Source organism: Mastigoproctus giganteus, chromosome 4, assembly GCF_048544385.1.
Source record: "Mastigoproctus giganteus isolate SK-2022 chromosome 4, ASM4854438v1, whole genome shotgun sequence".
Taxonomy (NCBI): Eukaryota; Metazoa; Arthropoda; class Arachnida; order Uropygi; family Thelyphonidae; genus Mastigoproctus; species Mastigoproctus giganteus.
Window position 1 is genome coordinate 236,627,530 of NC_143578.1, and position 26,946 is coordinate 236,654,475.

A 26,946-nucleotide genomic window follows, 5' to 3' on the forward strand; every position below is an offset into this window, starting at 1 on the left:
GGAAACCCTGGTGGGTCGGAGGCCGGTGTGATTTTGGCCATAAACCATAGTATGGGGCCACTATAAATTTCCCGGGTAAGAATTTTTGACCAAGTCTGCCTCTGTTTATCGATATTGCTTTTCTTTTTCTCTCTGAATCTGCAGTGTCTTCACCTGGACTTTTAAGTATTTTACACCTTTTAAGTATTTTACTCGTTTTTAGGGAATAAAGCACAATTACAAAATGAGGAGGCACACTTGATACACATAAACAAAGCTGCATGCGTGTAGCAACTGAATAAACAACACCGTAAAGGCAGAGATACACTATTAACACCTCACATTTCTAGGAGTTACTACCATAAAAATAAAAATCTAGTTGTGTTTCTGCAAGTGGAATCTGTTATAAACTGGTAGTAAACTCGATCTAATTGCATTTGCGATAATACTGATAGCTTGAATTGTGTTGGTTTTTACGTTATGGTGAAATGTGTTTCCTCTTCACTGATATAAAAAAACATAAATACATTTTAAAAATCTTCTCTTTATTCCTATCGTGTTGCATTCGATTGGAGTGATTCTGCGTTCGACAGCCATTTCTTGTAAACACAAAGTCGAATCATGCATAAGCGAATTCGGTTCGTGTTATATAAGATATCATTCCCCTATTTATAAATCGTGAGGGATAGAATTAATGTAGGGTAAACACGTGTTATACGAGGACTGACTGTATACTAAAGTATCGATTGCACCATTTACCAATCCATCGACCACATCTATATTTGTAGTAATCATGTACACTTTTCCTTTCAATAATCGTAGAATGTATGGAAGTCCTGCAGTTTCGGTCATTGACATTTTGTGAATTTTATTTCGCATACTTGCTAATTGTTCTTCAGAATGATATCCATGGTATAAATCTTGTGCAACCACTTCATGAGTTTCATCTGCAACTAAAGCATTTGTATTATAGGCATTTACATCACTGTTTCTTAAAAATAGTCAAATCCTTTGCAGACATAAATTAGTAGCATTTTTTAGGTAACAAATCTCGATTCTATAATTTTAAGTTCATCTGGTAATAATGCTTCTCCGTTGCCTATTTTTTTTATGAATTTTAAAAAATGTACTATCAGACAGTTGAACAACTTGTACTAGTAGTAATAGTAGTGGCATGTGATTCAAGAAAGCAAGTGATGTTACCAACAGCAAATTCAAAATGGAAAGCATTCAAAGAACTTATCATGGAAGCTACTAGGCTTTACATACCAACTAAGAAATATTGTTCAAGGTTTAGGCCTAAATGGATGTCAGATGAACTAATAAGATATATGGCAGAGAAGAAAAATGCATGGGATACATACAAATTAACACGTGACACAGAAGCCTATGATACTATGATAGATACAAGTTGATCTGTAACCAAGTTACAAAGGAGATTAGGCAGGCGAAGGCAGATTACGAGAAATCTTTGGCAAGGGATGCAAAGAAAAAAAGCAAAGAGTTCTTTACTTATGTAAACTCTAGAAGGAAGGGGATGAATCAGATTGGTCCACTTGATATCGATGGGTCAACTGTTGATGATCCTGCTCAGGTAGCTAACAAACTAAATGAATATTTTGCATCAACATTCACACATGAGGTATTCAGCGAGGGGAATGCCAGAGGTGTATTTAACTTTGGCAGTAAGCTTGAGAATCTTGTAATAACTGAGAGTAAAGTGGAGGGGAAATTGTTGAAGATAAACACAAGAAAGGCACCTGGGGTGGATGGGATCTATCCAGTTATATTAAAGGAGGCAGCAGAGGAAGTAAGCAAACCCTTAGCCATAATTATGAAAACTTTCTTGGACTTAGGGGAGGTACCCACAGACTGTAGTTGTGCAAATGTGACCCCAATTCACAAAGGAAAATCAAAGGCTGACACAAGTAATTATAGACCTGTGAGTTTAACTTCTGTTCCAGGAAATTAATGGAGGCACTGGTTAAAGAAGCACTGCAGGATCATCTAGACAAGACTTCAGTTATAGCTCGGACACAGCATGGTTTTGTTAAGGGGAAGTCTTGCCTGACCAATTTGATTGGATACTATGATGCAGTTACAAAGGAACTGGATGCAGGGAATAACTTTGATATTATATACTTGGATCTTAGAAAAGCCTTTGATACTGTTGCACATGGAAGACTGCTGCACAAATTGGAGCGTGTGGCATTGGAGGCAAATTGCTGCTATAGATAAAGGGGTGATTGAGGGGAAGAAGGCACAGAGTGGTAATCAATGGACACTGCTCATCGTGGACTAATGTTATTAGTGGAGTCCCTCAGAGTTCAGTGTTGGGTCCATTATTGTTTATTGTATTTATAAATGATATTGATGATAGTATATCAAGCTTAATGTCCAAGTTTGCAGACGATACAAAGGTTGGCAGGGTTGTGAAGGACACTACTGACACTATGCTGCAGCAACAGGATCTGCAAAGGTTGAGCAGATGGGCTGAGAGGTGGCCCATCTGCTCAACATAGTTTAACATTGACAAATGGAAAGTACTACATATGGGAGACAGCAAACCCAGAGCAACGTATAAACTGTGTGGAACTACACTGGCAGTGGTAGAGAATGAAAAGGACCTGGGGGTAATTGTGCAGGCAGATATGAAGTTCTCTGAGCAGTGCATACGGGCTACAAGAGTAGCTCATGGTGTATTGTCAATGATATACAGGAATTTTTCTAGCAGGGATAAGGAGGTGATTATTCCCTTGTATAAAGCAATGGTCAGGCCACACCTAGAGTATTGTATACAGGTCTGGAGGCCTCATTTCAAGAAGGATGTAGAGCTGCTGGAACGAATACAGAGAAGGGCAACAAGATTAGTGAATGGAACAAAGGAGTGCTCTTACGAAGAAAGGCTTAAGTTTTGCAAATTACAGAGTCTGGAGACTAGGCACCAGCGAGGTGATCTGATAGAGGTGTATAAAGCCTTGAATGGTTTGAGCATGCTCAATGCTGATGGGATTCTTCCTATTGCTCAGAATAATCACATGAGAGGGCATAAATTCAAATTGAGGAAAGACAGATGTAGGATAGACGTACGGAAATTTGCCTTTAGCCAGCGGGTAGTTGGTTGGTGGAACAGACTTCCATCCCTTGTCGTGGAAGTTGATAGTCTAAATAAATTTAAGGCTCAGCTGGACAGGTATTTCGAACGAACAGAGGGTTGAAGTGGTGTTTTTTTTTTTTTTTTTTTGGCTGATGCTGCATAAGCTTGCTTTCTTGCATCATATGCCTCTACTAATGCTAATGCTAAGAGCTTATGCAGCATCAGCCAAAAAAAAAAAAAAAAAAATCACACCATTCCCTCCAAATGCCTGTCCAGTTCCTCCTTAATTTTATTCAACCTATCAACTACAACGACACATGGAAGTTTGTTCCAGCAATTAATCACCCGCTGGCTAAAGGCAAATTTCCGCACATCTATTCTACATCTGTCTTTTCTTAATTTCAATTTATGCCCCCTTAGATTTGTAATCTGAACAAGTGGCAGGATCCCATCAGAATTCAGTATGCTCAACCCCTTATACACCTCAATCAGATCACTGTGCAGGTGCCTAGTCTCCAGCCACTGCAGTTTGCAGAACTTAAGCCTCTCTTGGTAAGAGGATCACTTCATTCCCTTCACCAATCTTGTTGCGCTTCTCTGTACATTCCCAAGCAACTATCCATCCTTCCTAAAATGAGGCCTCCAGACCTGTACGCAGTACTCAAGGCATGGCCTGACCATTGCCTTATACAGAGGGCCAATCACCTCCTTTTCCCTGCTAGCAAAATTCCTATATATCATTGACAAAACCCCATGACCTGCCCTGGCAGCCTGTCTGTATTGCTCAGAAAACTTCATATCTGACTGCACAATTACTCCCAGGTCTTTTTCATTTTCTACCACCTTAAGTGTAGTACCACACAGTTGGTATGTGTTTCTGGGGTTACTTCTACCCATATGGAGTACTTGTGTAAAAGAAGCTAGACAACAACAGCATTTAAGATTTGCGTACCGTTGCAGAGCGCATGGGCTGGTACCGCACGGATTTAGGGTTAAGTTACCTTTCCAGGATGTTCGATTAGTATGGGCCACTGTGCGTTTTCAAAAGAGTATTATGAATGTTTGGATTCGTAAGCTGCATGAAGATCTCAGATTTACTAGACGACAAATTGGCATGTATTTAGGTAATATTGGTAGCAATGTTTCTTCTAGACACCTAGTTCTTATTAGAAGGTTAGTCTCGGATAAAGTTGTTAGGGTAGCAGAGTCATATAGACAAAGACAAATTATGAAGTTTAATAGGTTGGTGAGTGAAAATGTGGTACAGCGATATGATAACAGCACCCATTTTATACATAATTTGAGTAATAGACAGCTCACGAAAGAACAGGAGGCAGTCCTTAGTTTAGGCCCCAAGTTCACTCTGGTGTCTTCGAAACCCCCCATTGCGGAGATAGCAATGGGTATTGAATGGGCCATTAATAAGTTTCCTGAGCCTTTAGCTAATGAAATCCGGGTGAAGTCAGCTGCAGTGTTGAGTCAGGTGAGGAAGGCACCCCCGAATCTCAGCCTTAGTCAAAAGAGAACTCTAGAGGAATTGAGAAGAGATAAAGGAATAGTTGTTTTACCAGCAGACAAAGGGGGATCAACGGTGGTCCTGAATACAGAAGATTATAATAAGAAGGCATTGGATCTTCTGCAAGATAATAACACTTATAAGGTGATCCAGAGGAACCCGTTGGTGGGGCTGGAACGGCGAGTCAATAAACTGATACAATCCTGGTTGAACACGGAGAAGATTTCCAAGGAGACTTACTGGTCATTACACACTACAGGTAGTCAACTCCCGCGATTCTACGGACTGCCAAAAATTCATAAGGCAGAAGTGCCCTTGAGACCTATAGTTTCATTTATAGGGAGTCCTTCCTATGCGCTATCAGGGTACTTGGCTAAATTAATTGCACCCATAGTGGGGCAGTCCGAATATGTTGTTAAAGACAGTAGAGAGTTTTTGAATTTTGTGGGGAATTTGACTATAAATGATGATGAGAGCATGATCTCTTTTGACGTTATATCTTTATTTACATGTATTCCTATTAGTCATGCAGTATATTGTGTAAAAATGGCATTGACCAGGGATGCCTCCCTTGGTAATAGATCACTTCTCGGTGTGGAAGACATTTGCACCGGGGTAGAATTATGTCTAGCTAGTACTACCATGTTGTTTCAAGGAACTATGTATAAGCAGGTTTGCGGTACTGCCATGGGTTCACCCATTAGTGCCACCGTGGCCAATCTGGCCATGGAGGAGTTGGAAAGTAGGGTTTTTAGTGGGTGTTCGTTTCCTATTAGGAATTGGAGAAGATATGTTGATGATACCTTTGCCCTGGTCCAGAAGGGGAGGGAGGATGATGCCGTTTGCTGGCTTAATAGCTTCTCCCAATTTATACAATTTACCTCAGAGGTGGAAACGGGTGGTACCCTGTCATTTTTGGATGTATTGATCTCCAGGGTGGGTTTTAGACTTAAGACGTCAGTTTTTAAAAAACCCATGTGTAGAGGTCAATACACCCATTTCAATTCAGCACAAGCTGGACAATATAAGAATAGTGTTGCAAAAGCTTTATTTGACAGAGTAAGATCACACTGTACCACTTCTGAGGATAAAGAAAAAGAAATTAATCGTGTCACGGCAGAACTTAGAAAGTGCGGATACCCCCAGAGAATCCTGGATAGATATAGTAGAGGAGTGTCCGAACGTAGGGAGTCGTTTGTTCCGGTAGCCACCGCATACATCCCCTACTATCCGGGCCTTACTGAATATCTAGCAAGAATTTTACGGGGTTATGGGACACGCTGTGTACAGCTTCCTGGGCGGAGGCTGTGCACAGCTGTGTCTCAGGTCAAAGACCGCGTACCAAAAGATCTTAGTAGTGGAGTGGTTTATAGAATAGAATGCCCGGATTGTGGGGAGTGTTATGTGGGGGAAACAAAACGACGGCTCAGGGATCGTCTGGGGGAACATTTAAATGCCATAAGAACTGCTGAATACAACAAGTCTGCTGTGGCCGAACATTTTTGGGAGAAGCAGCATCAAATCTCCCCGGAGGACGCTATTATTTTGGATCGTGCACATGGATACTGGGAGCGTAAATGGCTCGAGGGTTTACGGATTAGTTCATCCAGTAGGAATACAATGAATAGAGATAGAGGTATACGTATTAATCCTATCTTTGAAACAATTATATTAAGGTCGGATGAACGATTTTCTTTGCCACGTTCCCGAGACATTTCCGCTTCCAGTTCTGACCATGTGCCGATTGAACCACGTGGAGAAATACCACGTGTGGAGGTACCTGCTACTTAAGGAGATGTTGCAGGAAGTCATATCACTGCTGAAGAAGGGAGCTGACGCTCCCGAAAGCTTCAGGTTTTTAGCGCTTTTAATGTTTTATATTTTAGCAAATTTTATTGTAAATGATCTTTTATTACAGTTTTTAGCATTCCGTAATAGTTTATTGTAAATATTTTTGTGTAAAGATTGTAGTCGTATTAAATTTTAAATTTTATTCAATGGTCGGTGTATGAATTTATATATTCTTAGACACCACCGCATATCCTGGAGCAATATGGCCTTAGTTGCTAATGCTCTTAAAAACCAAATAACAACAACAACAGGGTTCAGTGATGTGCCTCTTATTTTTTACAATATTTATTAATGATACCCCCTCATGAATAGGAGACTCATTTGCACACCTCCAGTCTATAGGAACCTCCCCTGTATCCAAGGATGTTCTCCTATTTATGGCCATGAGTTTGCTTATCACTTTTGCTTTTAATAAACAGCAAAATTCCTCTTATTTAGATTTTAATTACCTTTTAGATTACTAAGTCTCTGGCAAAGAATACAAAGAAATGTAGCAAAGACTTCTTCGTCTGCAAAGGTAATTAAAATCTAAATGCTGATGGCATCTTTACTATTCCTCAGATGAACTTGATGAACTTGAAAAGGATGGGGTGTAGAATAGATATATGGAAATTTGTATTCTGCCAAGGAGTGATTGTTGGAATAAACTTCCACTGTGTTGTGGAATTTTTAGTAGGTAGTTGAATAAATATACAGAAAGTTTGGACAAATTATTAGTAGTAATGGGCAAATGAAGTGAGTAAATTTTTTTGGCTGGTGCTGTATAAGCGTTTCTTCTTTTCATCATGTTCCCACTACTGATACTTATGCTAAGACTTGTGACCAAATTCTTGGTAGCAGTCAGCTGAAATTTGGTAGCATTTCAATGCAGATGTTACCTCAGAAGACAAAGCAGACTGCGGTGGACTCACTCAAAGGCACTTTATAGGATGAAATTATTGATCTGGGACAGGCAGGCAGGCAGACTAATTATGGAACTTTGATTTTCTCAAACCAGGTGTAAAGCCATATTGATTGTTGGAATATAATTGGAATATTTGTTATACTCTAGCCCCTAAAGCCAGGTGCTGCCTGGCTTTAGGGACTAGAATATAACAAATATTTGCCATTAAAACCATAAGAAGTAGCCCCATATTATGGTAGATAACATTCTCTGGATATTTTACAAGCTTGAACTTGACTGTTTTATTTGAGCTTGCTGTGTAGTGCAGCTCATCTCTCCTTAGGATCTTTTTCTCATTGTTTCAAAATCAAAGAATGATGGGTAATTGGCAGCTCCAAATGTTATGAACTGCTTTGTGAACTGCAGCTCTTCCCTGAAAGCCAAGAATATGCATTTATGGAACATCCTGTTGACGTTTGGTACTGTATACACCTTCAGTTATGGCATAACCACCCTTCTTCAAGACACTTAAATATTACTTACCTATGCCTTGAATTTACCTGTGCAATTTTCTCAGCCTACTCTTGACTCTTGTATCACTCAGTCTGCCACTTTTCTGAAATCAGTAGTGGTCACATCAGCCACTATTGATTTCAGAAGGCTCAGATAGTTGACTGTGGTACACATGGGCAGTTTTACTTCTTTGAAATTAATATTGTCTGGTATAAAAGTGGCAGAAAATACCAGTATCTCTAGTAATATTTTCTTCCACTTTTATATGTCTTATATATCTGCACATACACACCTAAACTCATTCCATTTACTATTTTTGAGGTTGGGGGGGGGGAAGATTCTATATACTTTGGTGAGAATATTACACATTAAAAGAAGTTTGAAATGTTGAAGCATATATGGCAGTTACAGAACTTGTATTTGTAATATAGGTCAATTGTCAGTGGGTGAGGAGTTTCATGAAGGGCAGTTGCCATCTGGAGGGCCAACATCTTTGGATTTACAAAAAAGTTTTCTGTACTTTGGTGGTGTTCCTCCTAACTTCACTACCAGCAAGTATGTAAATGCTCAAACATTGAAAGCAAGAGTATAATTTATTGTATTATATATCCCTATTAAAATTATATTATATTTTTAAGAATAAATTTTATTTTGTGTTGATTTATTATAAAGAATGTTTACTTTTTTCCACAGCATTAACTAAAATATTTCTTTACACTAGCTGAAATTATATAGTCTTAAACCTGTAGGGTCTGTATAAATACAAATGGGCCTGTTGTACTGGATTCCATTGTGTAAGGAGATTAATGATACTGTATATATCTAGTAATAAATTTAAATTTATTACTGGATATATACAGTATTATTAATCTCCTGTGTGTTTCAGGTTGTCAAAATTGCCAAAAAGAAAAGTTGTAATTTCTGTAGTCATCTTGTCCCTCCCCCCTCCAGCTGATGATGTTCCAAACTATGTACTAAATCCTTGGGGAAAAGAAATATATCTAGTTAAAAATATACAAGTCTCATATAAAAATTATTGCAGGAATTCTACAGAGGCTAGTTGTAATTTATTCTCTGCTCATAGGCAGGTAATGAATATTGCCAAAGTCCAAACTCAATCATACTTGTCTGCTTAAGAAACTACTAGCAAAACGAGTCTTCTCTGATGCAGTTATTTGAGACAAGGTTTCCTGGCATTTAAATCATCATAATGTCTAATATGGAATCCTGCCATTTCTGTCTTTGAATATCTTGCCTATCTCTACCTAATATAGCAGTTTCATCTTTTCAGCTTAAAAATATCCCTCTCTCTCTCTCTCTCTCTCTCTCTCTCTCTCTCTCTCTCTCTCTCTCTCTCTCTCTCTCTGAGTGGATAAGATCATCTATTGCATTAAAAATTGCCAATTCATGTCAATTTAATTGTCCTGCCAGAAAAATATTCTGTCTCACCACTAACCTGACTGACTTATGTCCCATTTCAGCCTGTATACAGTAGAGACATTGGTCCAAAAATTGACCTACTTGTACTTGGTACATGCAACATGCATTCTGGTGATTTTGTTTTGGATACAAATACCTAGTACATGCATTTTAGTGGTTTTGTTTTGGATACAAATACCTAGTACATGCATTTTAGTGGTTTTGTTTTGGATACAAATAAATGCCCAGTACATTAGTATTATGTGATTTGACCATAAAGTGAGTTTTTTTTTTTTTTACTTTCTATAATCATAATTTGGCTATTGTTCATTACACAGCCGTTTTCATCACTTTTGTGGAAGCAACACATGCTGTACTTTTTGTGCAAGTGTGTAGGGGAAGATTTCATTCACTGCAGTTAGTATGTTTGTTTCTGCCATTTGGAAGAAACTATGGAAGCCACTATGGAAAAATAAGGTGCCTCCGTAGCCAGGTGGGCAGGAGCAGCAGTGCATAGCACACGCTTTTTGATTAGACCAGGGTTCGAGCCCGTGACCACCAAATACGGAGGATGCAGAAAGGTCATGGAATGACCACCGCATATCCCCAGAGCAATATGGCCTTAGTTGCTAATGCTCCTAAAAACCAAATAACTAACTATGGAAAAATAATCATGTGTGTGCTTCTCTTCTGCAAGTAGTTATTTTAGTTGCTTTTATGTCATTGATTTTTGTAATGAAAATGACAGATAGTAGTCAATGAAGCATTAAAAATTTTAATGATTTTATTAGTTCACAGCAGATTTTTAGTTTTTTCATATTGTAGTTATTACTAAGAACCTATTTTTCATTTTTTTCTGTGGCATATATGGTAAAAGCATTTTGCAAAATATGTTTTATTTTAATGTTTAATTATAAATTACTTGCTATAAAAAACAAAAAAAAATAAAAAAAGCCTCCCATTTCACCCATCCATTCACTCTAAAATTTGTCTAGTTCTGCTTTGAATTTATTTAAGCTATCAACTTCCACAATGACCAATGGAAGTTTGTTCCAGCAATCAAGTACCTGCTGGCTAAAGGCAAAAACCTAATTCCTTGAATGCATCCCATTTAGAATTTTCTGTTGGTGACATCATCAGTTGGTTCCACTGTATAGTATTTAAAAACTTCTGAGACCACCATAGTCACCTTTACGAAAGCAAAAACCCTTCCCTTTACTCCTGATGGTAGTTACATCTTTTAGTAAATTCTACATCAGTACACTGTGATCACTGCCACCAAGTGGTTCCTTTATCTTCAGCTTCTTAATGTATGAATAATCATTGCTGATAATCAGATCATGAGTATTACTCCCTCGAATGTGCTGCCATAGAAACCAATCATCAAATAAACCCACAAAAGTCTTGCTAGTGTACGAGTGACCAACCCACAAGTTCTAGTCAATATCTGGAAGTTAAAATCTCGCATTTTAAGACATTCTGATTTACTGTCCCACTCTATTTCTCTGTACAGTTTGTTGTACTCATCAGAGTCATTAGGCCTATAATATACTCCTGCCCTTATTTTTGCTTTCCTAGTGCTTATGTCACCCCATGTCAACTAGATGCACTTAGATTTTATGTTTTTTAGAGCCTTAGACTTTATATTTCTTAACGAACTGCATAACCCTCCTCCCTTCCTAACTTATCTATCCTTTCTGTACACATTGTACTCTGCAAATTTCAATTCTGCATTCTTTATATCTGTGTGACACCATGTCTCTGATATCCCAACAATATCCACTTTTGATGTCTTGACCAGCATTTCAAATTCATCAAATTTATTTACTATACGCCTAGCACTGGTGTGCATGCAGAGTATACATGCACCTGTTCTTACTTTTAGTTACCCTAACACAGCTCATGTATTTACTTGTTCCATGATGCCTCCCAGCAGTTCTTGAAATCCCCAGTAACTTGCTTTTCAGGCTGCTGCTCATTATAAGTATTGTAAAGTTTGTGGATCAGACTGTAAACATTTGATGGTGGCACTTATGCCAAATGTTGGCCATCTTATTTCAAGATGGCAGATCAAAATAAAAATACTCCTGGCAGTGCAGTGTGTCTCCTGCCCATTCGTAAGACCTCTCTAAACTTTCTTTCAATATGAATACTTTACTGTGAACAGAAGAGTTCCAAATAAATTCTTCTATAATTACAGTGTCACTCATCTGGTTTCAAGAGTTTGGTTTAAAACAGAAGTAACTAGTGAGTGTACCTGACAGGTATACCCCTCCTCCTAATCCCACCACCTCCCAAAAAGTATTGTAATTTTGATGGGGATTGGACTGTAAACACTTTAGTTCTAAACAGGTGGAATTTATATTGGAAAAATAAATTATGTGCTTTGTAAATTTGTTTTTATTGGACTGTAAACAGAAATGTTATTTGGGTGGGAGACAGACACATGGGTTTTGGTAAGTATTCTAAAAAAATGTTTTTTTTTTAGAATATCCAAACAATTTTTGGATATTTTCCTGAAAAAACCAACTATTACGTGGTCAAAATTCTTGAAAAAAAATGCAAAGTCTATTAAGTTTCATTTTTTTTACTCAGGCTTTGTTAAATCCATTATAGAGCTACAAATGTTATACAGAGGCATATTGAATCCATCCAGCTTCTGTATAAAGATTAGCAGCCAAAGAAAAATCATCAATATGTCTTTATAGATATATCTGCTGTTTTTGATACTGTATAAGTTTCCTTCTGGCTACAGAACATACTTCTCTAATTCTCTCTTACAAAGAGTCAGTTGATGCTTTTTGCAAATTCATCCACTGTTGTATTGTTACAACAGTTAGTCTGGGTCTTCTACAAAAGCAGGTGATGCAAGCCTTTACTTATCTATCCTGTATTCCTTACTATCCTGTATCCTTTTCTTATGTGGATGTTATTTTCTTTCCTATTAACTTGATATACTATAGCTGCCAACAGTTACTAAAGTTCTTAGAATACATTGCTTATTTTTGGGTAGCATTAATCCCAATATAAATACATGAATTTAGAGATGAATCAACTTTTTTTTTATGCAGTTGCGTTCCCTTATCTCTTATAGATCCTTTTTGTAGAATCTGCTGTTTGCTTGTTCCTCTGCCCAACTCCTCCACTGCATGAATGCTATTATTATTTTCACTGTCAGCCTTTCAATTTTATTTATTTTTCAGTGCAGGAAATGCAGTAATCGGAAATGGCCATTCTAGAAAATAGGGTGAGTGTGACAATTCATAACCTAAATCAGTCTCTGCGGTGGAAGAATTGTCATGCAGAAAGAGTATCTATCCAACTGGAGAATTTCATACTTTTTTGGCCTTTAATTTCCCATAAAATTTTAGTATCAAGAAGAATAATATTCACCCTTAGTGGATATACCTTTTTGAAGTTAATGAGTGAATATCATCTCGTCTTAGTTCCAAAAAAAAGTGATGCCATCACCTTGATAGCTGATGAAACCGTTCATATTTTTTTGCGGCAAAGAAATCTTTCGTGTTGCCACTTCACAATAATGAACAAACTCGTGAAAATCTTGAGAAAATTGTCTTTGTACAATTCACTTTCCCTCTTCTGGTTTGCATTCAATTCTTTTGATATCTATTTCATTTAAATTTTTTTCATGTGCTCAGTTATTTGTTGAATTTGTTGGTACTTTGTAATGGAGGATCATCATGTAATATCATCATATCCTCATGGATTTGTTTCCCAGACAGTCCTTTAAAAAAAAAGTATTTCATTACTGTATGGCTCTGTTCTTTTGCAGTATTAATTTTGATGGATGTGACTTTTTTAAACCCCCCCCCCCAAAAAAAATAATAAATAAATAATAATAATAATATTTAGTATATCAGTCTAAAAATTAGGTTACACATGTATAAATGTTTGTAATTTATGTGAAGCATTTGAAATGTTTGTGGCTTGATTATGAATGGTTTATTTGAGGATGTGGGTAACATGTTACCCCAGGGGCTCATATCTGGTGAATATGGGTTTGGCACACCCAGGGTCCTGAGCTAGATATCATCATTCTTCTCTTTCTTGGTGATTCCCTTCTACTTCTCTCTCTCTCTCTCTCTCTCTCTCTCTCTCTCTCAAGGTAATTCAGAAATTTTTTTTGGCTGGTACAGCAAAAGCCTCAGGCTTCCTTGCACCGTATGGCTAATAATAATAATGTTGCTTTTCAACATAGTCACTTTTGGAGTCAATACATTTTTTCTACTAATGCTGCAATTTCAGCTGCAAATAAAGTTTTCTCTTGGGCCTCCCGGAATGTATCCACTACAGAAGTGACGGCAGTGCCAGTGGTAAAATAGATGCCAGCCAGGTATTTTTTTTAAATTAGGAAATAGGTGAAAGCCTGATGCTAAGATCTGGTGAATATACAAGATGATCCAAGATTTCAAAGCCTCACTCATGCAGTGCAGCCACAGCAATGACAGATTGTTCAGCAGGCACATTGTTCGTAGAACATGACTCTGATGAGTTTTCTTTGTTCGTCTTTGATGTTTTCATGCAAATGCCTCATTAGGTTTGCATGATATTCACCCTTAGCAGATATACTTTTTCAAAGTTAATAAGTGAATATCATCTCTTCTTTGTGCCGAAAAAAAAAAAAAAAAAAAAACGACTGTCTGGCCTTTCCAAAGGTAATCTACTAGATACACTCCATCAGCATCCCAAAAAACTGATGCCATCTTTTCCAACAGAAGAAATTGACATGCTTTCTTTGGAGGGGAAGAAGAGCTGTATTTTCACTGTTTGGATTGTTCCTTCATCTGTGGATAAAAGTGCTGGACCCACATCTCATCCATGGTCACAAATCTTACAAGTAAATTTGCTGGATCTGCTTGAAAATGATGCAAATGCTCACTTGACTTGGCAACTGTTGTGCTTTTTTTTATCTATTGTCATCATCTTCGGAACTCATCATGCTGACACCTTTGTCACAGTGAGAACATCTGTTAATATGTGATACACACATTTAGATGATATGCCCAAGATGCTGGCAATATACCAAATTGTCACTTATTGATCACTCACCACCGGATCATGCACACTGTCAACAACTTCTGGAGTAAATGTGATGTTGCAAGTCTTCCACAGCATGGGTCATCTTCCAGGCCTCCTCCCTCATTTAAATTCTGCTGCCCACTTCTTACTCATGGAATAGAAAGGGGTATCCTCCCCAAGTATTATAACCATACCCTTATGAGTTGCCTTGTGGCATTAGTTCTGTTGTTTCCAAATATTGGGTGATTGCACAGTGACTGATTTTGCCCATATTTCCTCAATCACACAACTCAGGAGCTGTAATTAAAAAAAGATGTTATTGAAACTACAAGAAATCTGGTGGGTTACTGTTTGAAGTGTTATATATTAAGTACAAAAAGTTTTAACACCGTGCCACTACCCTTCATACTTGGGCCACAACCTTTTAAAATTGCTCATAATATTGACATGTTTATTTTATTTTAAATAATAAAATAAATGGTAGGCCAGAAACTTTTCAAATCCTTCTCATGCCATTTAAATAATGGATGTTATTCACCGAAATGGTTATATATCATTTTTCTCCCAAATAATTATCTGTTATGTTAAAGTTCAAACTAGACTACCTTAAGAAAATTATTAATCTTTTAGCTTTTAGATATAAATTTTTAAACTTTTTTTAATAATAGGATCCCATAATAAGTCCAGAAAAGTAGACTGTCCTAAATTTAGTGATTGATTTTACTAGGAGAGCACTTTGTGCCTTATATTTAGCAGTTCAGTAAACTAAATTTCTAAATGGAAAAAGTATATGCTTTTAAACTTCAACCTATATTTTTTTAATTTTTTGCATCTTATTTTTTTTCATGTTACTGATGAATATTATCATCAGTCACACAAAAAATTAACTGAAAAGCATCAGATCATAAGCTAATACACATAATGTTGTTTTGAATAAAATTTGAGTTTTCTTTCTCCATGATATAATTAAAATTAAAAGTACAGTACTAACTGCCTGTACTTAAATAGACAGCAGAAAACTTAATATATATGAAGATGCCTTATTATTATTTCATATTAATTTTCTTTAAAAGATATTTGGCATCCTCCTTACATGTTATATTTGGGAAAAATTAACTAAACTTTTTTTAATACTATGGAAACTCTTCCATGGATGTAGCATGATTGGTCAGTTAACTGATAACCTGACCATGTGACATTTGTCTCTGCTCTATTTACTGTTTTCATAAGTTTCTAGTTTATCATATTTGAAAGTCAATGTTCGTGTTACAGTATATTAACATAACTTATGAATACAGATAACTGTCTCCATAAGTTAGCCATTGTTAAACCATAACAGATAATCATTGTAATTCTTAACAGCAGACTATAAGCATTGTTTTCAGCAACTTTTTGACTTATCTTAATATAATGACACTATTTTACATGGTTGTTAGAGAAATTGACTAAACTATGAAATAAGGATAACTATAATTTTATTTCTAAACAACAGTTATCTCTTTCAAGCATAATGCTCCACATGACAACAAATTGCCACTCTCTGTACTTTTATTACTTTGTTCTGCATGAATTTCTTGATTTTTGGCTCCTCCTTTTCCAAATTAAGGTAACCTAACTATAATATAATAATGTTGTATATAGTTAACTTTGCTGCAGTATAAACTGAATATTATACAGAATTTACGATATGGTAAGTATCTAACCTTATTGATGTAACCACATTAAATATGCTTAAGTTAACTAAAACAGAGTAATCAATGGCTAGTTGTTAACTGAGCAGCAAGGAAAGAAATTCACTTAAAATGTATTATTTGGTAATGGCTTCTGAACATTCACTGATCTTTTTATTACTAAACACAAGTAGCAGACAAACACCATTTGACAAAAACCATTAAATGTTACATGTACATCACATGTGCATGACGTCAAAATGACATCATACCAGAAATCAATTACAGCTAATAAGAGACAATTGTGTGATGTTTGTCTCTTAGTCAGTTAGTTAACCCTTGGCTTTTATTTTAGTTTAACAGCACCTTCAAATCAGTTAGCCTCTTAAAATAAAGGATAAACACGTGATATTGTAAATTGTTTAATTATAGTAATCATTTGCTATTTGTAAAATCTTCTACTTTTTCCTTTTTTTTAGTTGGACTGGAATAACATTTCGTAGTTTTTTGGGTTGTATGAAAGATCTTCAGATTGATACAACTCCTCTAGATTTACTACAGACTGATGCTTTTGGTGTAGAAGCCAGTTGTAAAGATATAGTAAGTGGTACTTCTAGGAAATTTTAAGTATAATAATTTTTCTAATTACAAATTATAGTACCTGATAAATTCAGCAACACTGGGATTAACTTGTTTTGAATTTTAGGAGGGGTTGGGGTAATTATCTCCTTCCTCAAAAAAACACACACAAAAGTTGAATCTGTCCTCACTCTAAGCCATAATTTTAAAAAAATCTCATAGTGGCACTTTTATTAATACAATCAATCATCTGATTAAAATAAAAACTGCACTGCAAAAACATAATTTAGAAATTTAATTAATTAATAACTAAACATTGCAAGAACCACAAATGCTTTGGAACACTATAGTTCCTTCATCTGAGGGAATTTGAATAGATATACAATTATCAAATTACATTGTAGGATGCTTACAGTCTGGAATAAATATTACACACAGTCCTCATAATGATACACTGACACAATAAAGCAAAAAGTTGGGAAGAGAGGGGGAAGGGGTCAAGAGGGAGGGTGGAAGAGAGAGAGAGAGAGAGAGAGAGAGAGAAGAAGAAGATTAGATGAGGTAGTCAGTTTGCACTTTTTTGATTGGAATTTCAGCTTCGTTGGTTGCACCAAATGCCATAGGGGATGAGGAAGTTGCTGTATGTCTTGTTGTTGCTTCTGGCTGCACTGTCAATTTGCCTTTCAAAGCTAAACATTGCCTTGCAATGTTTAGTTTTGAAAGGGATGGCTTTCTGATATGAAGTGGAATGCTATGTAACTTTTATCTGTTTCCTCATTTTGTGTGATAAAGGTTTTTGTCAATTCAATTCCTTTTTTTTTTTCTTAGTGTTTGCCCTAATTAATACTTCATGCAGTCACAGTCAAGTTTATAAACTACATCATTAGGTGGGATGGAGAGAAAGTTAAGGATGTGTTTAAGTTTCACTAATTTTAAATCTAACATTAACATTAATTTTTTAGCAATTCTGTTAATAGTTTCCCCTATACTAGGGTAGAAGAAAATGAATTGGGAAGGTTGTGTCTTGTAATAGTGATTTCTTGGTATTGTATGTGTAAGTATGAGTTTTATGTTGTTGAGTTCTTCTCATAATTTGCCTTCTGGGCAGATCCTGAAAGCTCTCAGGGGCATACTTTTTATAATGTTGATTATAAATGTGGAAGGCAAAAAAAAGCCATGAAAAATGGCTGTAACATCTGCAGAAGGAGAACCAGCTCCAACTATAGGAATTTGAGTAATAAGCCCAGTAGTTTGCTGTTGGGAGACAGTGAGGATTTTAGCCCTAGCAGATGTAGCAAGAGATTTGGTGTTTTTTTTTTTTTTTTAGGAGTATTAGCAACTAAGGCCATATTGCTCCAGGATATGCGGTGGTCATTCCCTGACCTTTCCGTATTTGGTAGTGACGGGCTTGAACCCCGGTCTAATCAATAAGCGTGTGCTACGCACTGCTGCTCCTTCCCACCTGGCTACGGAGGTGCCTCGTGTAGCAAGAGAGCAAGCTCTGATGGCATTGAATAATTTACACGATTGTTGAATGTCTTCAGTAAATAAAAAGAAATATTATCAATTAAGCATATCAGTGTCTAAAATTACACAAAAAATTAGCAAATATTTTATTTCCCACAGATGATACCATCTGTGGGAAAATATCTCCTGATTTTTGAACTTTTGCTTTATGAATTATTTTTCAGGAATGCATTGTGTTTGTAAATTGGGTTACTGTATTTGAGTTCACCATTGAACAACAGGTAGCCTCAAATAATGACCTTGTATCAAATGAAGAATAAATGTACTGCATCTAATTGAGCAGCCAAGAAGTCAGTGGAAGAAATCTTCCAATTGAAAACTTTAACTTTTATTATGTAACATTCCCTTTAAGTTTTCATTGAATAAGGGATTCACCTTCTTAGAGATGTTGTTCAATTAAAAGGATATTAGTAACTTTAGGTTGACGCACAAGATAAATGTAATCATTTCTAAAAAGCTCTGTTATTGTCACTGAAAGGATAAAAGCACCTAGAGACAGAAAAACATAATGCAGTTTAGCTCTATTTTCTCAAAAAAGTTCAATACTTGCATTGAAATAGTACCCTTTCTTTATTAAAAAAAACTTAAACAGATAGTTCATGTTTTTCACAAAAGGTATTGGAACCTATAGTACTTAGTAAATGTAGATAATTATATTCATGTTATGGATATAATTATTATTTTTAGGTGCTGTCATTATCCTGTTATCATTTGAGTCTAAATTTACAATGCTATTTTATTATATTACATATTATTAGTATATTGTAAAGATATTATTTTAAAATCTTATTGTTGAAAAGAGTTTTATATTTTGTTGTTAGGGCAAATATATCTTACATAAATCTTATGGTTATCCATAAGATTTATGTATTTTGTCATGCATTTTTGGGTGTGACCATTTTATTTTTTTGGAACATTTTGTGTACATTGGAGAACTTAAATAAGATAAATAATTTGTTTGTTAAATGTGTTGTCAGAATTTTTTGAAAAATAAATACAATTAATAAAAAGTAATTATACATGCATCTGAGTTACCATGGAAAAGAGAGTTTCTAATTTATTTACAGGTTTTTTTTACTGGATTTAACAATATTAAGGCATGTGCTTTTTTTGTAATGAATTGAAAAATAAGATACTATTCTTTCAATGTTTCTTAGGACATCAAGCTAGTCAGTTGTAATGGTGATGGTTATTTGGAAATGGCTGGTGAACCATTGTCTGAAGAAGCAAGCTTTGGATTCTCCTTTGTAACTTCTGAGGAAGATGCTGTTCTTCTGCTTTCAACATTTAAATCAGTACGGAATGCTGAAGAAAAGAAAAAGGTAGATAACCAATTCTAAGGAAATATTTTATGTAATATTTTTTCTGTTTAGTAATTTGAATTGACCCAGAAATATAGGAAGAACAATTCAGACTATATTAGCTGTCAGTTTCAAGAACTGAAGCCTTTCTTGTTAAGAATCTCCTTCTGTTCCTCTCACTGATCTCATTGCCCTTCCTTGCACCCATTCTAACAGATCAACATTCTTCCTAAAATGAGGCTTTGAGACATGTATGCAGTAAGAAGATTGCCTTATACAATGGGATAATCACCTTATCTTCACAGGAAAAATTCCTGTATATTATTAACAACTCTACAAACTGTCCCAGCAGCCTGTCTACACTACTCAATGAACTTCATATCTGACTGTACAATTTCCCCATGTCTTTTTTATTCTCCACTACCCTGAGTGTGACACCACACAGTCGTGTTATTCTGGGATTACTGTTACCCATATGCACTGTCTTGCATTTCTCAATGCTTATTTTTCTAGATCTTGTTACACTAGCATATTCTGATTACTTTATTAACCACCCTGCTAACCTTTGTATCATTTGCAAACTTAGATAATAAGCTTGATATACCTTCATTAGTATCATCAATAATAATGAAAAGAACAATGGGCCCCAATGCTGACCTGTGAGGGACTCTGCTAATAACATTAGTCAAGAAGAGTAGTGCTCATTGTTTACCACTCTCTCTCTTCCACTCAACCATCCCTCTATTCATAGTAATGAATTGCCCCTAATGTCCCATTGTTCCAATTTATATATCAATCTTTTATTCAGAACACTATCAAAAGCTTTCCTTCCTAACATCTAAGCATATGATGCCAAAATTATTTTATGCATTCATTTCTTTTGTTACTGTGTGATGGTATCCAATCAGACTGTTGAAAAGATCGCCCCTTGACAAATCCATGCTGTGATTTCTGTATTGACAGAATGGAACAGAGAGATTTTAAACCAGAGGAGATCCCAATTTAGGAAGGATCTGTAAAGGAATATCAGAGTGGACATATGCACAAGTACCACCTTTGAAGAGAAAGGAATCACAGAGTAAATGGTAAGGGCAATTGAGATGAGTAGCAGTTGAGCCAACCAATAATTGAGACTGTCAGAAAAAGTAAGTAGGGCTTGGCAAATTGTAGGTGGAAATGGACATCATTAGGGTTGGAAATGAATGAGGAAGTTTAGATCTTTTCACAAATATATTTGTTATGTTAACTTGACTATTCGTGATGTATTCAGTAGGTAAAGAAAAATTGGAGGGGGTGAGCATGTTGTATGAATAGATAAAATTTTTGGATATAGCATACAAACAGCAAGAATATAACCAGTTCCTTGACATAATGTAGCCTCACCAATGAGTGAAATATAAATAGTTTTTTTTGCTGGTGCAGCAAAAGCCTACACCCTATAGCTGATACTAATTCTAAATAAAAACAGATCTTTAATATTATGGCTTCCTCACAAACAGTTCTTATCCAACAAACTACCTTGGTGATGAAATTTATTGTAAATATAATGCAATTTCTTTCTTCTGAATATGTGACTTATTACCATTTGTAAAAGTAGTTCACCAAATGAATAGATGACTGAAGTATAATAAGGCAGTGTGCAAAAGAAGGAGAGTTTTTATCATTTATTCCACCGCCATGTCTCCAAAGGAGACATAGTGGTGAATAAGGAAGTCAAGATTTTCGAGAAGGTGACTTTTAAGAGATGGAAGAGCTATGAGAGAACTGATAGAAAAGTACAAAGAAAAAGAGAACGGATTTGTATTTGCTTTTTATTTGGGCTCCAAGATAAATATAGGGCTTCAAGAGAAACATTATAGGGAGTGTCAAGGAACAAGTTAGTAACTTGAATTACATCAAAAAAATTATTCAGGGTATGTATGAGGGTGCAGTTAATAGAGAGAGAGAGAGAGAGAGAGAGAGAGAGAGATGAGTTTTTACCGAGGGTAAGTTTATATCAGAGTTTTGTCTTTCCTCTTTCTTTCTTGTTAACTCATCTGTTTATTTGAGTTGACAGAGAACATTCAGGAGGATATGCTAGTTATATGATGAGTGCTAATGATGTGGCATTGATTGATCAAACTAGAGAGGGGGAGTGAATGATTAGACGATTGGAGGAAGGTATTGGAAGGGAATGGATTGAGTGTTAGTAGGGCTAAAACAGAATACTTTGAATGCAATTTTGTAGAAACAGAGAGAAAGATGTAGTAGTAGTAATAAGGATGATGATTTAGAATGCTAGGCATTCAAATAGAGATATTGGCATGTGGCAGAGATGGATGAATGGAATTATCAGAAGGGATAAAGTGAGAAATGAATATGAAAGAATAGTTCAGAGATGTAAAAAAGAGGAATAATTCAGAGGTGTAAAAAAAAAAAATTGGGGGAATAGTTCAGAGATGTAAAAAAGTGGAATAATTCAGAGGAGTAAAAAAAAAATTGGGGGAATAGTTCAGATAAGTAAAAAAGAGGAGATAATTCAGATAAGTAAAAAAGTGGAGATAATTCAGATATATATACAGAAAAAGTCAGGATTAACCTGTAAAAGGATCCTGGATTTGTGGGTAGAAGGTAAATGAAGGCAGGGACAATCTAAGAGGGGATGCAAGGATGTCGTGGAAAGGGACATAAGAGTGTTGTTTTAGATGGGACTTGATCCCAGATAGAAAAGAGTTTGATGGAACTTTGCCCAAGATAGGATTTTATAATCACTGATTATAAAAAAATAACAATATTTAATACCAATTTATATTTGTATATAAAATGTGATAGTGTGATTTATTATCTTCCAAGGAGAGTGAGAAAATATGTATAATGTAATGTAAAACTCGTGCAGTTGCTTTTTTTTTTCAAATCCAAATTCAAAAACATTTCACTTTCGTGTCTTTTTGTTAAACTGAACGTGCGTGCGTGAGTGTGTGTGTGTCATTAGTGTTTGGATAAGCTAATAATAATCACTTTTCTGGTACATGGATTTGATTTTATCAACTTTAAATATTATTGGTAAGTAGCAGCAATTACATCATCAGTATTTCCAATGGTTGTAAAATTTTTCTGTTAATATAATTAACACATAACACAATCTGATGATGAGGCCTAACTTGAACTAAACTTGACCGTTTAGGCAAGTCAAAAAAAAAAAAAATATGGAAATGTATTTTGCATCTGTAGGGATAAATATGGAGGTATTGTGAAAATATCATAATATGAACCCATTAACACATTGGTGTTTTTTTTTTTTTTTTTTTTTTGTAATTCTTTCCAAGTCCTTGGAAGTTGAAAACTTCGCTATATTACTAAACTATTTATCTCTCTAAAAGGTCATATTTATAATGGAAATTGCACTACACTTTCATCATTATCATATGTTCCATTATAAGAATCGATTTTTAATGCCTCTGTGATATTTTTCTAAAACACATTTCTGGAGGTCACTACCATAAAACAATAAAAACAATTTGCACTTTCCGATTTATTGGGCTTTTCTGTTAGTGCATTTAATTACAAGCAGGTAGTAAATGTGATCTTATTGCATTTGCAATAATACCGATAACTGCAATTGTGTGGGTTTTTATGTTATTGTGGTGAAATGTTTCCCTTTCCATGAAATCTTCAATCATATAAAAAACAAATTTTCAGAAACTTCTCTTCATTCCTATTTATGTATTACAACGATGACCACGGAAAGTGAAAGTGGTGGTGAAAAGCAAAAGTGCAAGTCGTGGTAGTGCCAGGAAGCGAAACAAAATTGATTTAGAAATGAAGATGAAAATGATTAAGAAGTACGAAGCAGGACAAAGTTTGTTATCTATTGCAAGGGAATTAGGTCTCGCTGCTTCAACAGTGAATACTATTTTACAGGACAGTGTGCGTATAAAAGATTATTATCATTATTATTATTATTATTAACCATATAGTGCAAGGAAGCATGAGGCTTCTGCTGCACCAGCCAAAATAAATAAATTTCTGAGTTACCCTGAGAAAGAAAGAAAGAGAGAGAGAACAAAAGTCAGAAGTAGAAAGGAATCACCAAGGAAGAGAAGAATGATGATATCCAGCTCAGGGTCCTGGTGTGCCAGCCCATACTCAACAGCTGTGAGCCTCTGGGGTTGAAGGATCAATGCACTTAAGAACATCAGTGATCACAAAACAGCGTTCAGGTGCTATATCAAAGATGGAAAAGCTATTAATAATATGGATGGAAAATCATATTCAGAAGCAAGTGCCTCTGGGTCTAATGACCATTCAAGTAAAAGCAACAAGAATTTATGAAGATATTAAGGATAAGTACGGCAAACCCCAAGCCAAGTTCATGGCAAGCAACGGGTGGTTTAATAGGTTCAAGCATCGCGCTGGTTTCCACAACATCAAAATATGCGGTGAAGTAGCTAGTGCTGATTCTGCAGCTGCAGAGAAATTTTGTGATGTGCTGGAAAAAATTATTGATGAAGGCGGCTATTCAATGCAGCAAATTTTTAACGTTGATGAGACTGCTCTGTATTGGAAAAAAATGCCGGATCAAACATACATTGCCAAAGAGGAAAAGACAATGCCAGGTTTCGAGGCTTTAAAAGATAGGGCCACGCTCTTGCTTGGGGCTAATGCAGTGGGAGATTACAGATTAAAACCACTGCTTGTGTACCATTCTGGAAATCCTTGTGCATTTAAGGGCATCAATAAAACTACCCTACCCGTGCATTTCCGATTGACCCAGAGAGCATGGATAACAATAACTCTCTTTGGGGATTGGTTTAAATGCTGCTTCATTCCCGAGGTTGAAAAATATTGTAAAGACAACAACGTTCCTTTCAAGATTTTGCATCTAGATGATTTCAGTTCGAACGTCAGAGTCATATTTCTCCTGCCAAACACGACTTCACTCATCCAACCTATGGATCAGGGTGTTATTTCGAATTTAAAAGCATACTATTTACTCACAACGTTTGCTCAAGCATTGTCTGCAGTAGACAGCGAGAAAAATTTTACTCTAAGAGACTTTTGGAAATCTTACAAAATTTACCACGCCATCTTAAACATTAACTTTTAGTAATTTCCTGGGCGGAAATTACTAAAGAATTTATAAACAACTTACCAAGTTGTTTAAACGCCATTTAAACAACTTACTAAAAGTTGTTTCAATTGCGCATGGAAGAAAATATGGCCACGGCACATAAAAGGCTTCGAAGGATTTGAAAAAGGCGAATCATACGAAGAGGTTACAGATAAGATTGTAATGGTTGCAGAGCTACTTCAGTTGGAGGTTGATGCTAAAGATGTGGAGGAGTTAATAGAGGAAGAAGAGAAAGAATTATCTAATGAAGAACTTATTGACTTGCAGGCAGCGATAGTGAAAGAAAAAATGCTGATGAAGCTCAAGATGAACCAAATGAGGAGTGGAGATGCTTCATCACTAGCGAGATGGCAATGGCATTTTGTGAAATTGCATTGCCAATGGCGAGGTTTGAGAAGATGGATCCTGATAGTGAACGATTCTTAAAAGATAACAGGGGGGTGAATGATATGCTTGCTTGCTACAAAAAAAGCTACAACGAAAAGAAAAAAGCCACCATCCAGTCATCCATTGATATGTTCTTTTGTAAGGTTGAGCAACCGACCTCTTCTAAATCTCCACACCCCTCAACCTCCGCGGCGGTGTACTTATCGGCTGAAGACGTCAATTCTGGCAATGATGCTTGAGAGGTAAAACTTACTGATATTAAGCCTGTCTCCTTTCTTTTTTTGTAATTTTATAATTTTGAAATTTTTTTAAATTGCACGCTTTTGTAATTTTTCCTGCGCATGAGATAAAAAATTAAATAAATACAGTAAATAATTCTGTTCATATATTCATCGAACATTTCTTTTTTGATTCAATCAATTCAGCGAGCACAGTTGTGAGTGCTGCGCAAGCATGGGGGAAATTCTGGCTTACGTAAAATCTGACTCGCATACTATTCCGCAGAACGCAACCCCAACGTAAGTTGGGGAGTTCCTGTATTGTAATTCTCATTAAAATGCACTTTTACAAAACTTTTTATATTTAATCTTGCTGAAAAACAAGTTGTATTAAAAATTTTCTGATGTATAATAGTTGGTAAGTATATATTCAATTGAGAAATCAGAAATATGGTTTAGATTTAGATATGGTTTATGTAGTTCCCTCATTTCAGTTTCATTTTTATTCCTTGGATGTCATATCTTATAAAGTCACTAAAGGTTGGTCAACTTTATTCTTCTAATTCTTTTAAATTTTTTAAAACAAACCATTATTACTTGGTTTGTTTATTTAATATATATTAAGAAAACATCTGTGGTGATTATATTGTTTTATAAGTATTATGTATTGTCTTTTTAACTGCTTACAAAAAGGAGAAAAAGAAAAGGTGGCGGTTAATACAAAGAAATATAAAGCAGGTAGGATGAATTATTTAAAAACATTATTTTGTTCCATCATTTTTTGTACTGTGATAAAAATAGATGGCTATTTTATTTAATGAAAGTTATTTTAGTTAATGAAATATAACTACCCTAATCATAATGCCTCTTTTTAGGTTTTAAAAAAAAAATTAAAAGAGATATTATTAGTAGTGGCAAATGATGCAAGAAAGCAAGCTTATACAGCATCAACCAAAAAAAAAAAAAAAAAAAAACTTTCACCTGCCCATCCTCTCAAGGAAGTTCTTCCTTGAGAGGATGGGCAGAGTGTTTTTTTTTTTTTTTTTGGCTGATGCTGTATAAGCTTGCTTTCTTGCATTATATATCTTTATTAATGCTAATCAGTAGTCATTCATATCCAGCACCAATATGGCTCATACTTTTCCTTCTAGTGATAACATAAGCAAAGATTTCTTTGATGCTTTTCTTTGAATTCTTATCCAGCACCTCTCATAATCTGCTTTAGCCTACCTAATCCCCTTGTTAACTTGATTGCAAACTAGTTTATATTTCCTGTAGTATTTTGTGATCCCCTGATGATTTATAATTATCTCTTGTTAGTTTGTAATCATTCCCTTGCATTTTTCTCCTCTACCACTAGTGTCATTAGTTCATCTCAGAGCCATTTTAGTCTATGCATCAAGAATTATCTTAGTTTATGTAAAAACCTTAGTAGCTTCTATGATTACTTCCCTAAACACTTCCAGTTTTGCTTTTGCATTTGTTGACATCATTTGTTTCACTGATAAAAATTAAAAAACTTTTTTAAGAGAATTGTAATTAGCTTTGTGGAAGCATATTTATTCTCACATGTATAGCATAAATTACTGCATGACAACAGTCCAACCATTCCATAACAGTTTAAATATTGATCTGGCTTTCAGCTGTAAAAATCCTTACTATTTTAATATCTTTTTTTTTTTTTATGTACCTGAAATCTTAAATCGAATAATGTATCACTTTACAATTTTTTTCCCCCTTGATAAACAAGTGTACTTAATCATGGCAGTCTACTGTCCCAAATATACTTAGAAGTTGTACCAGTGGGTTAAATTCAATTTTGTCTGCTGACTATTTTGAATAAATATTTAACCATA

General features: G+C 35.5%; 1 protein-coding gene across 6 annotated transcripts in view; it reads left to right on the forward strand.

Moving 5' to 3' along the window:
• LOC150087516 (laminin subunit alpha lam-3-like) overlaps window positions 1-26,946 on the forward strand; it is a 746,420-nt gene that overhangs the window by 653,932 nt on the left and 65,542 nt on the right. For 5 of the 6 annotated variants that reach the window (XM_090371226.1, XM_090371225.1, XM_090371228.1 and 2 more), the window contains 4 exons: window positions 8,271-8,394; window positions 16,448-16,568; window positions 19,232-19,396; window positions 25,784-25,828. In XM_090371226.1, coding sequence (XP_090227352.1) covers window positions 8,271-8,394; window positions 16,448-16,568; window positions 19,232-19,396; window positions 25,784-25,828 — 455 coding nt within the window. The remainder of the gene's footprint in view (window positions 1-8,270; window positions 8,395-16,447; window positions 16,569-19,231; window positions 19,397-25,783; window positions 25,829-26,946) is intronic. The other variant, XM_090371229.1, reaches the window with a different exon arrangement.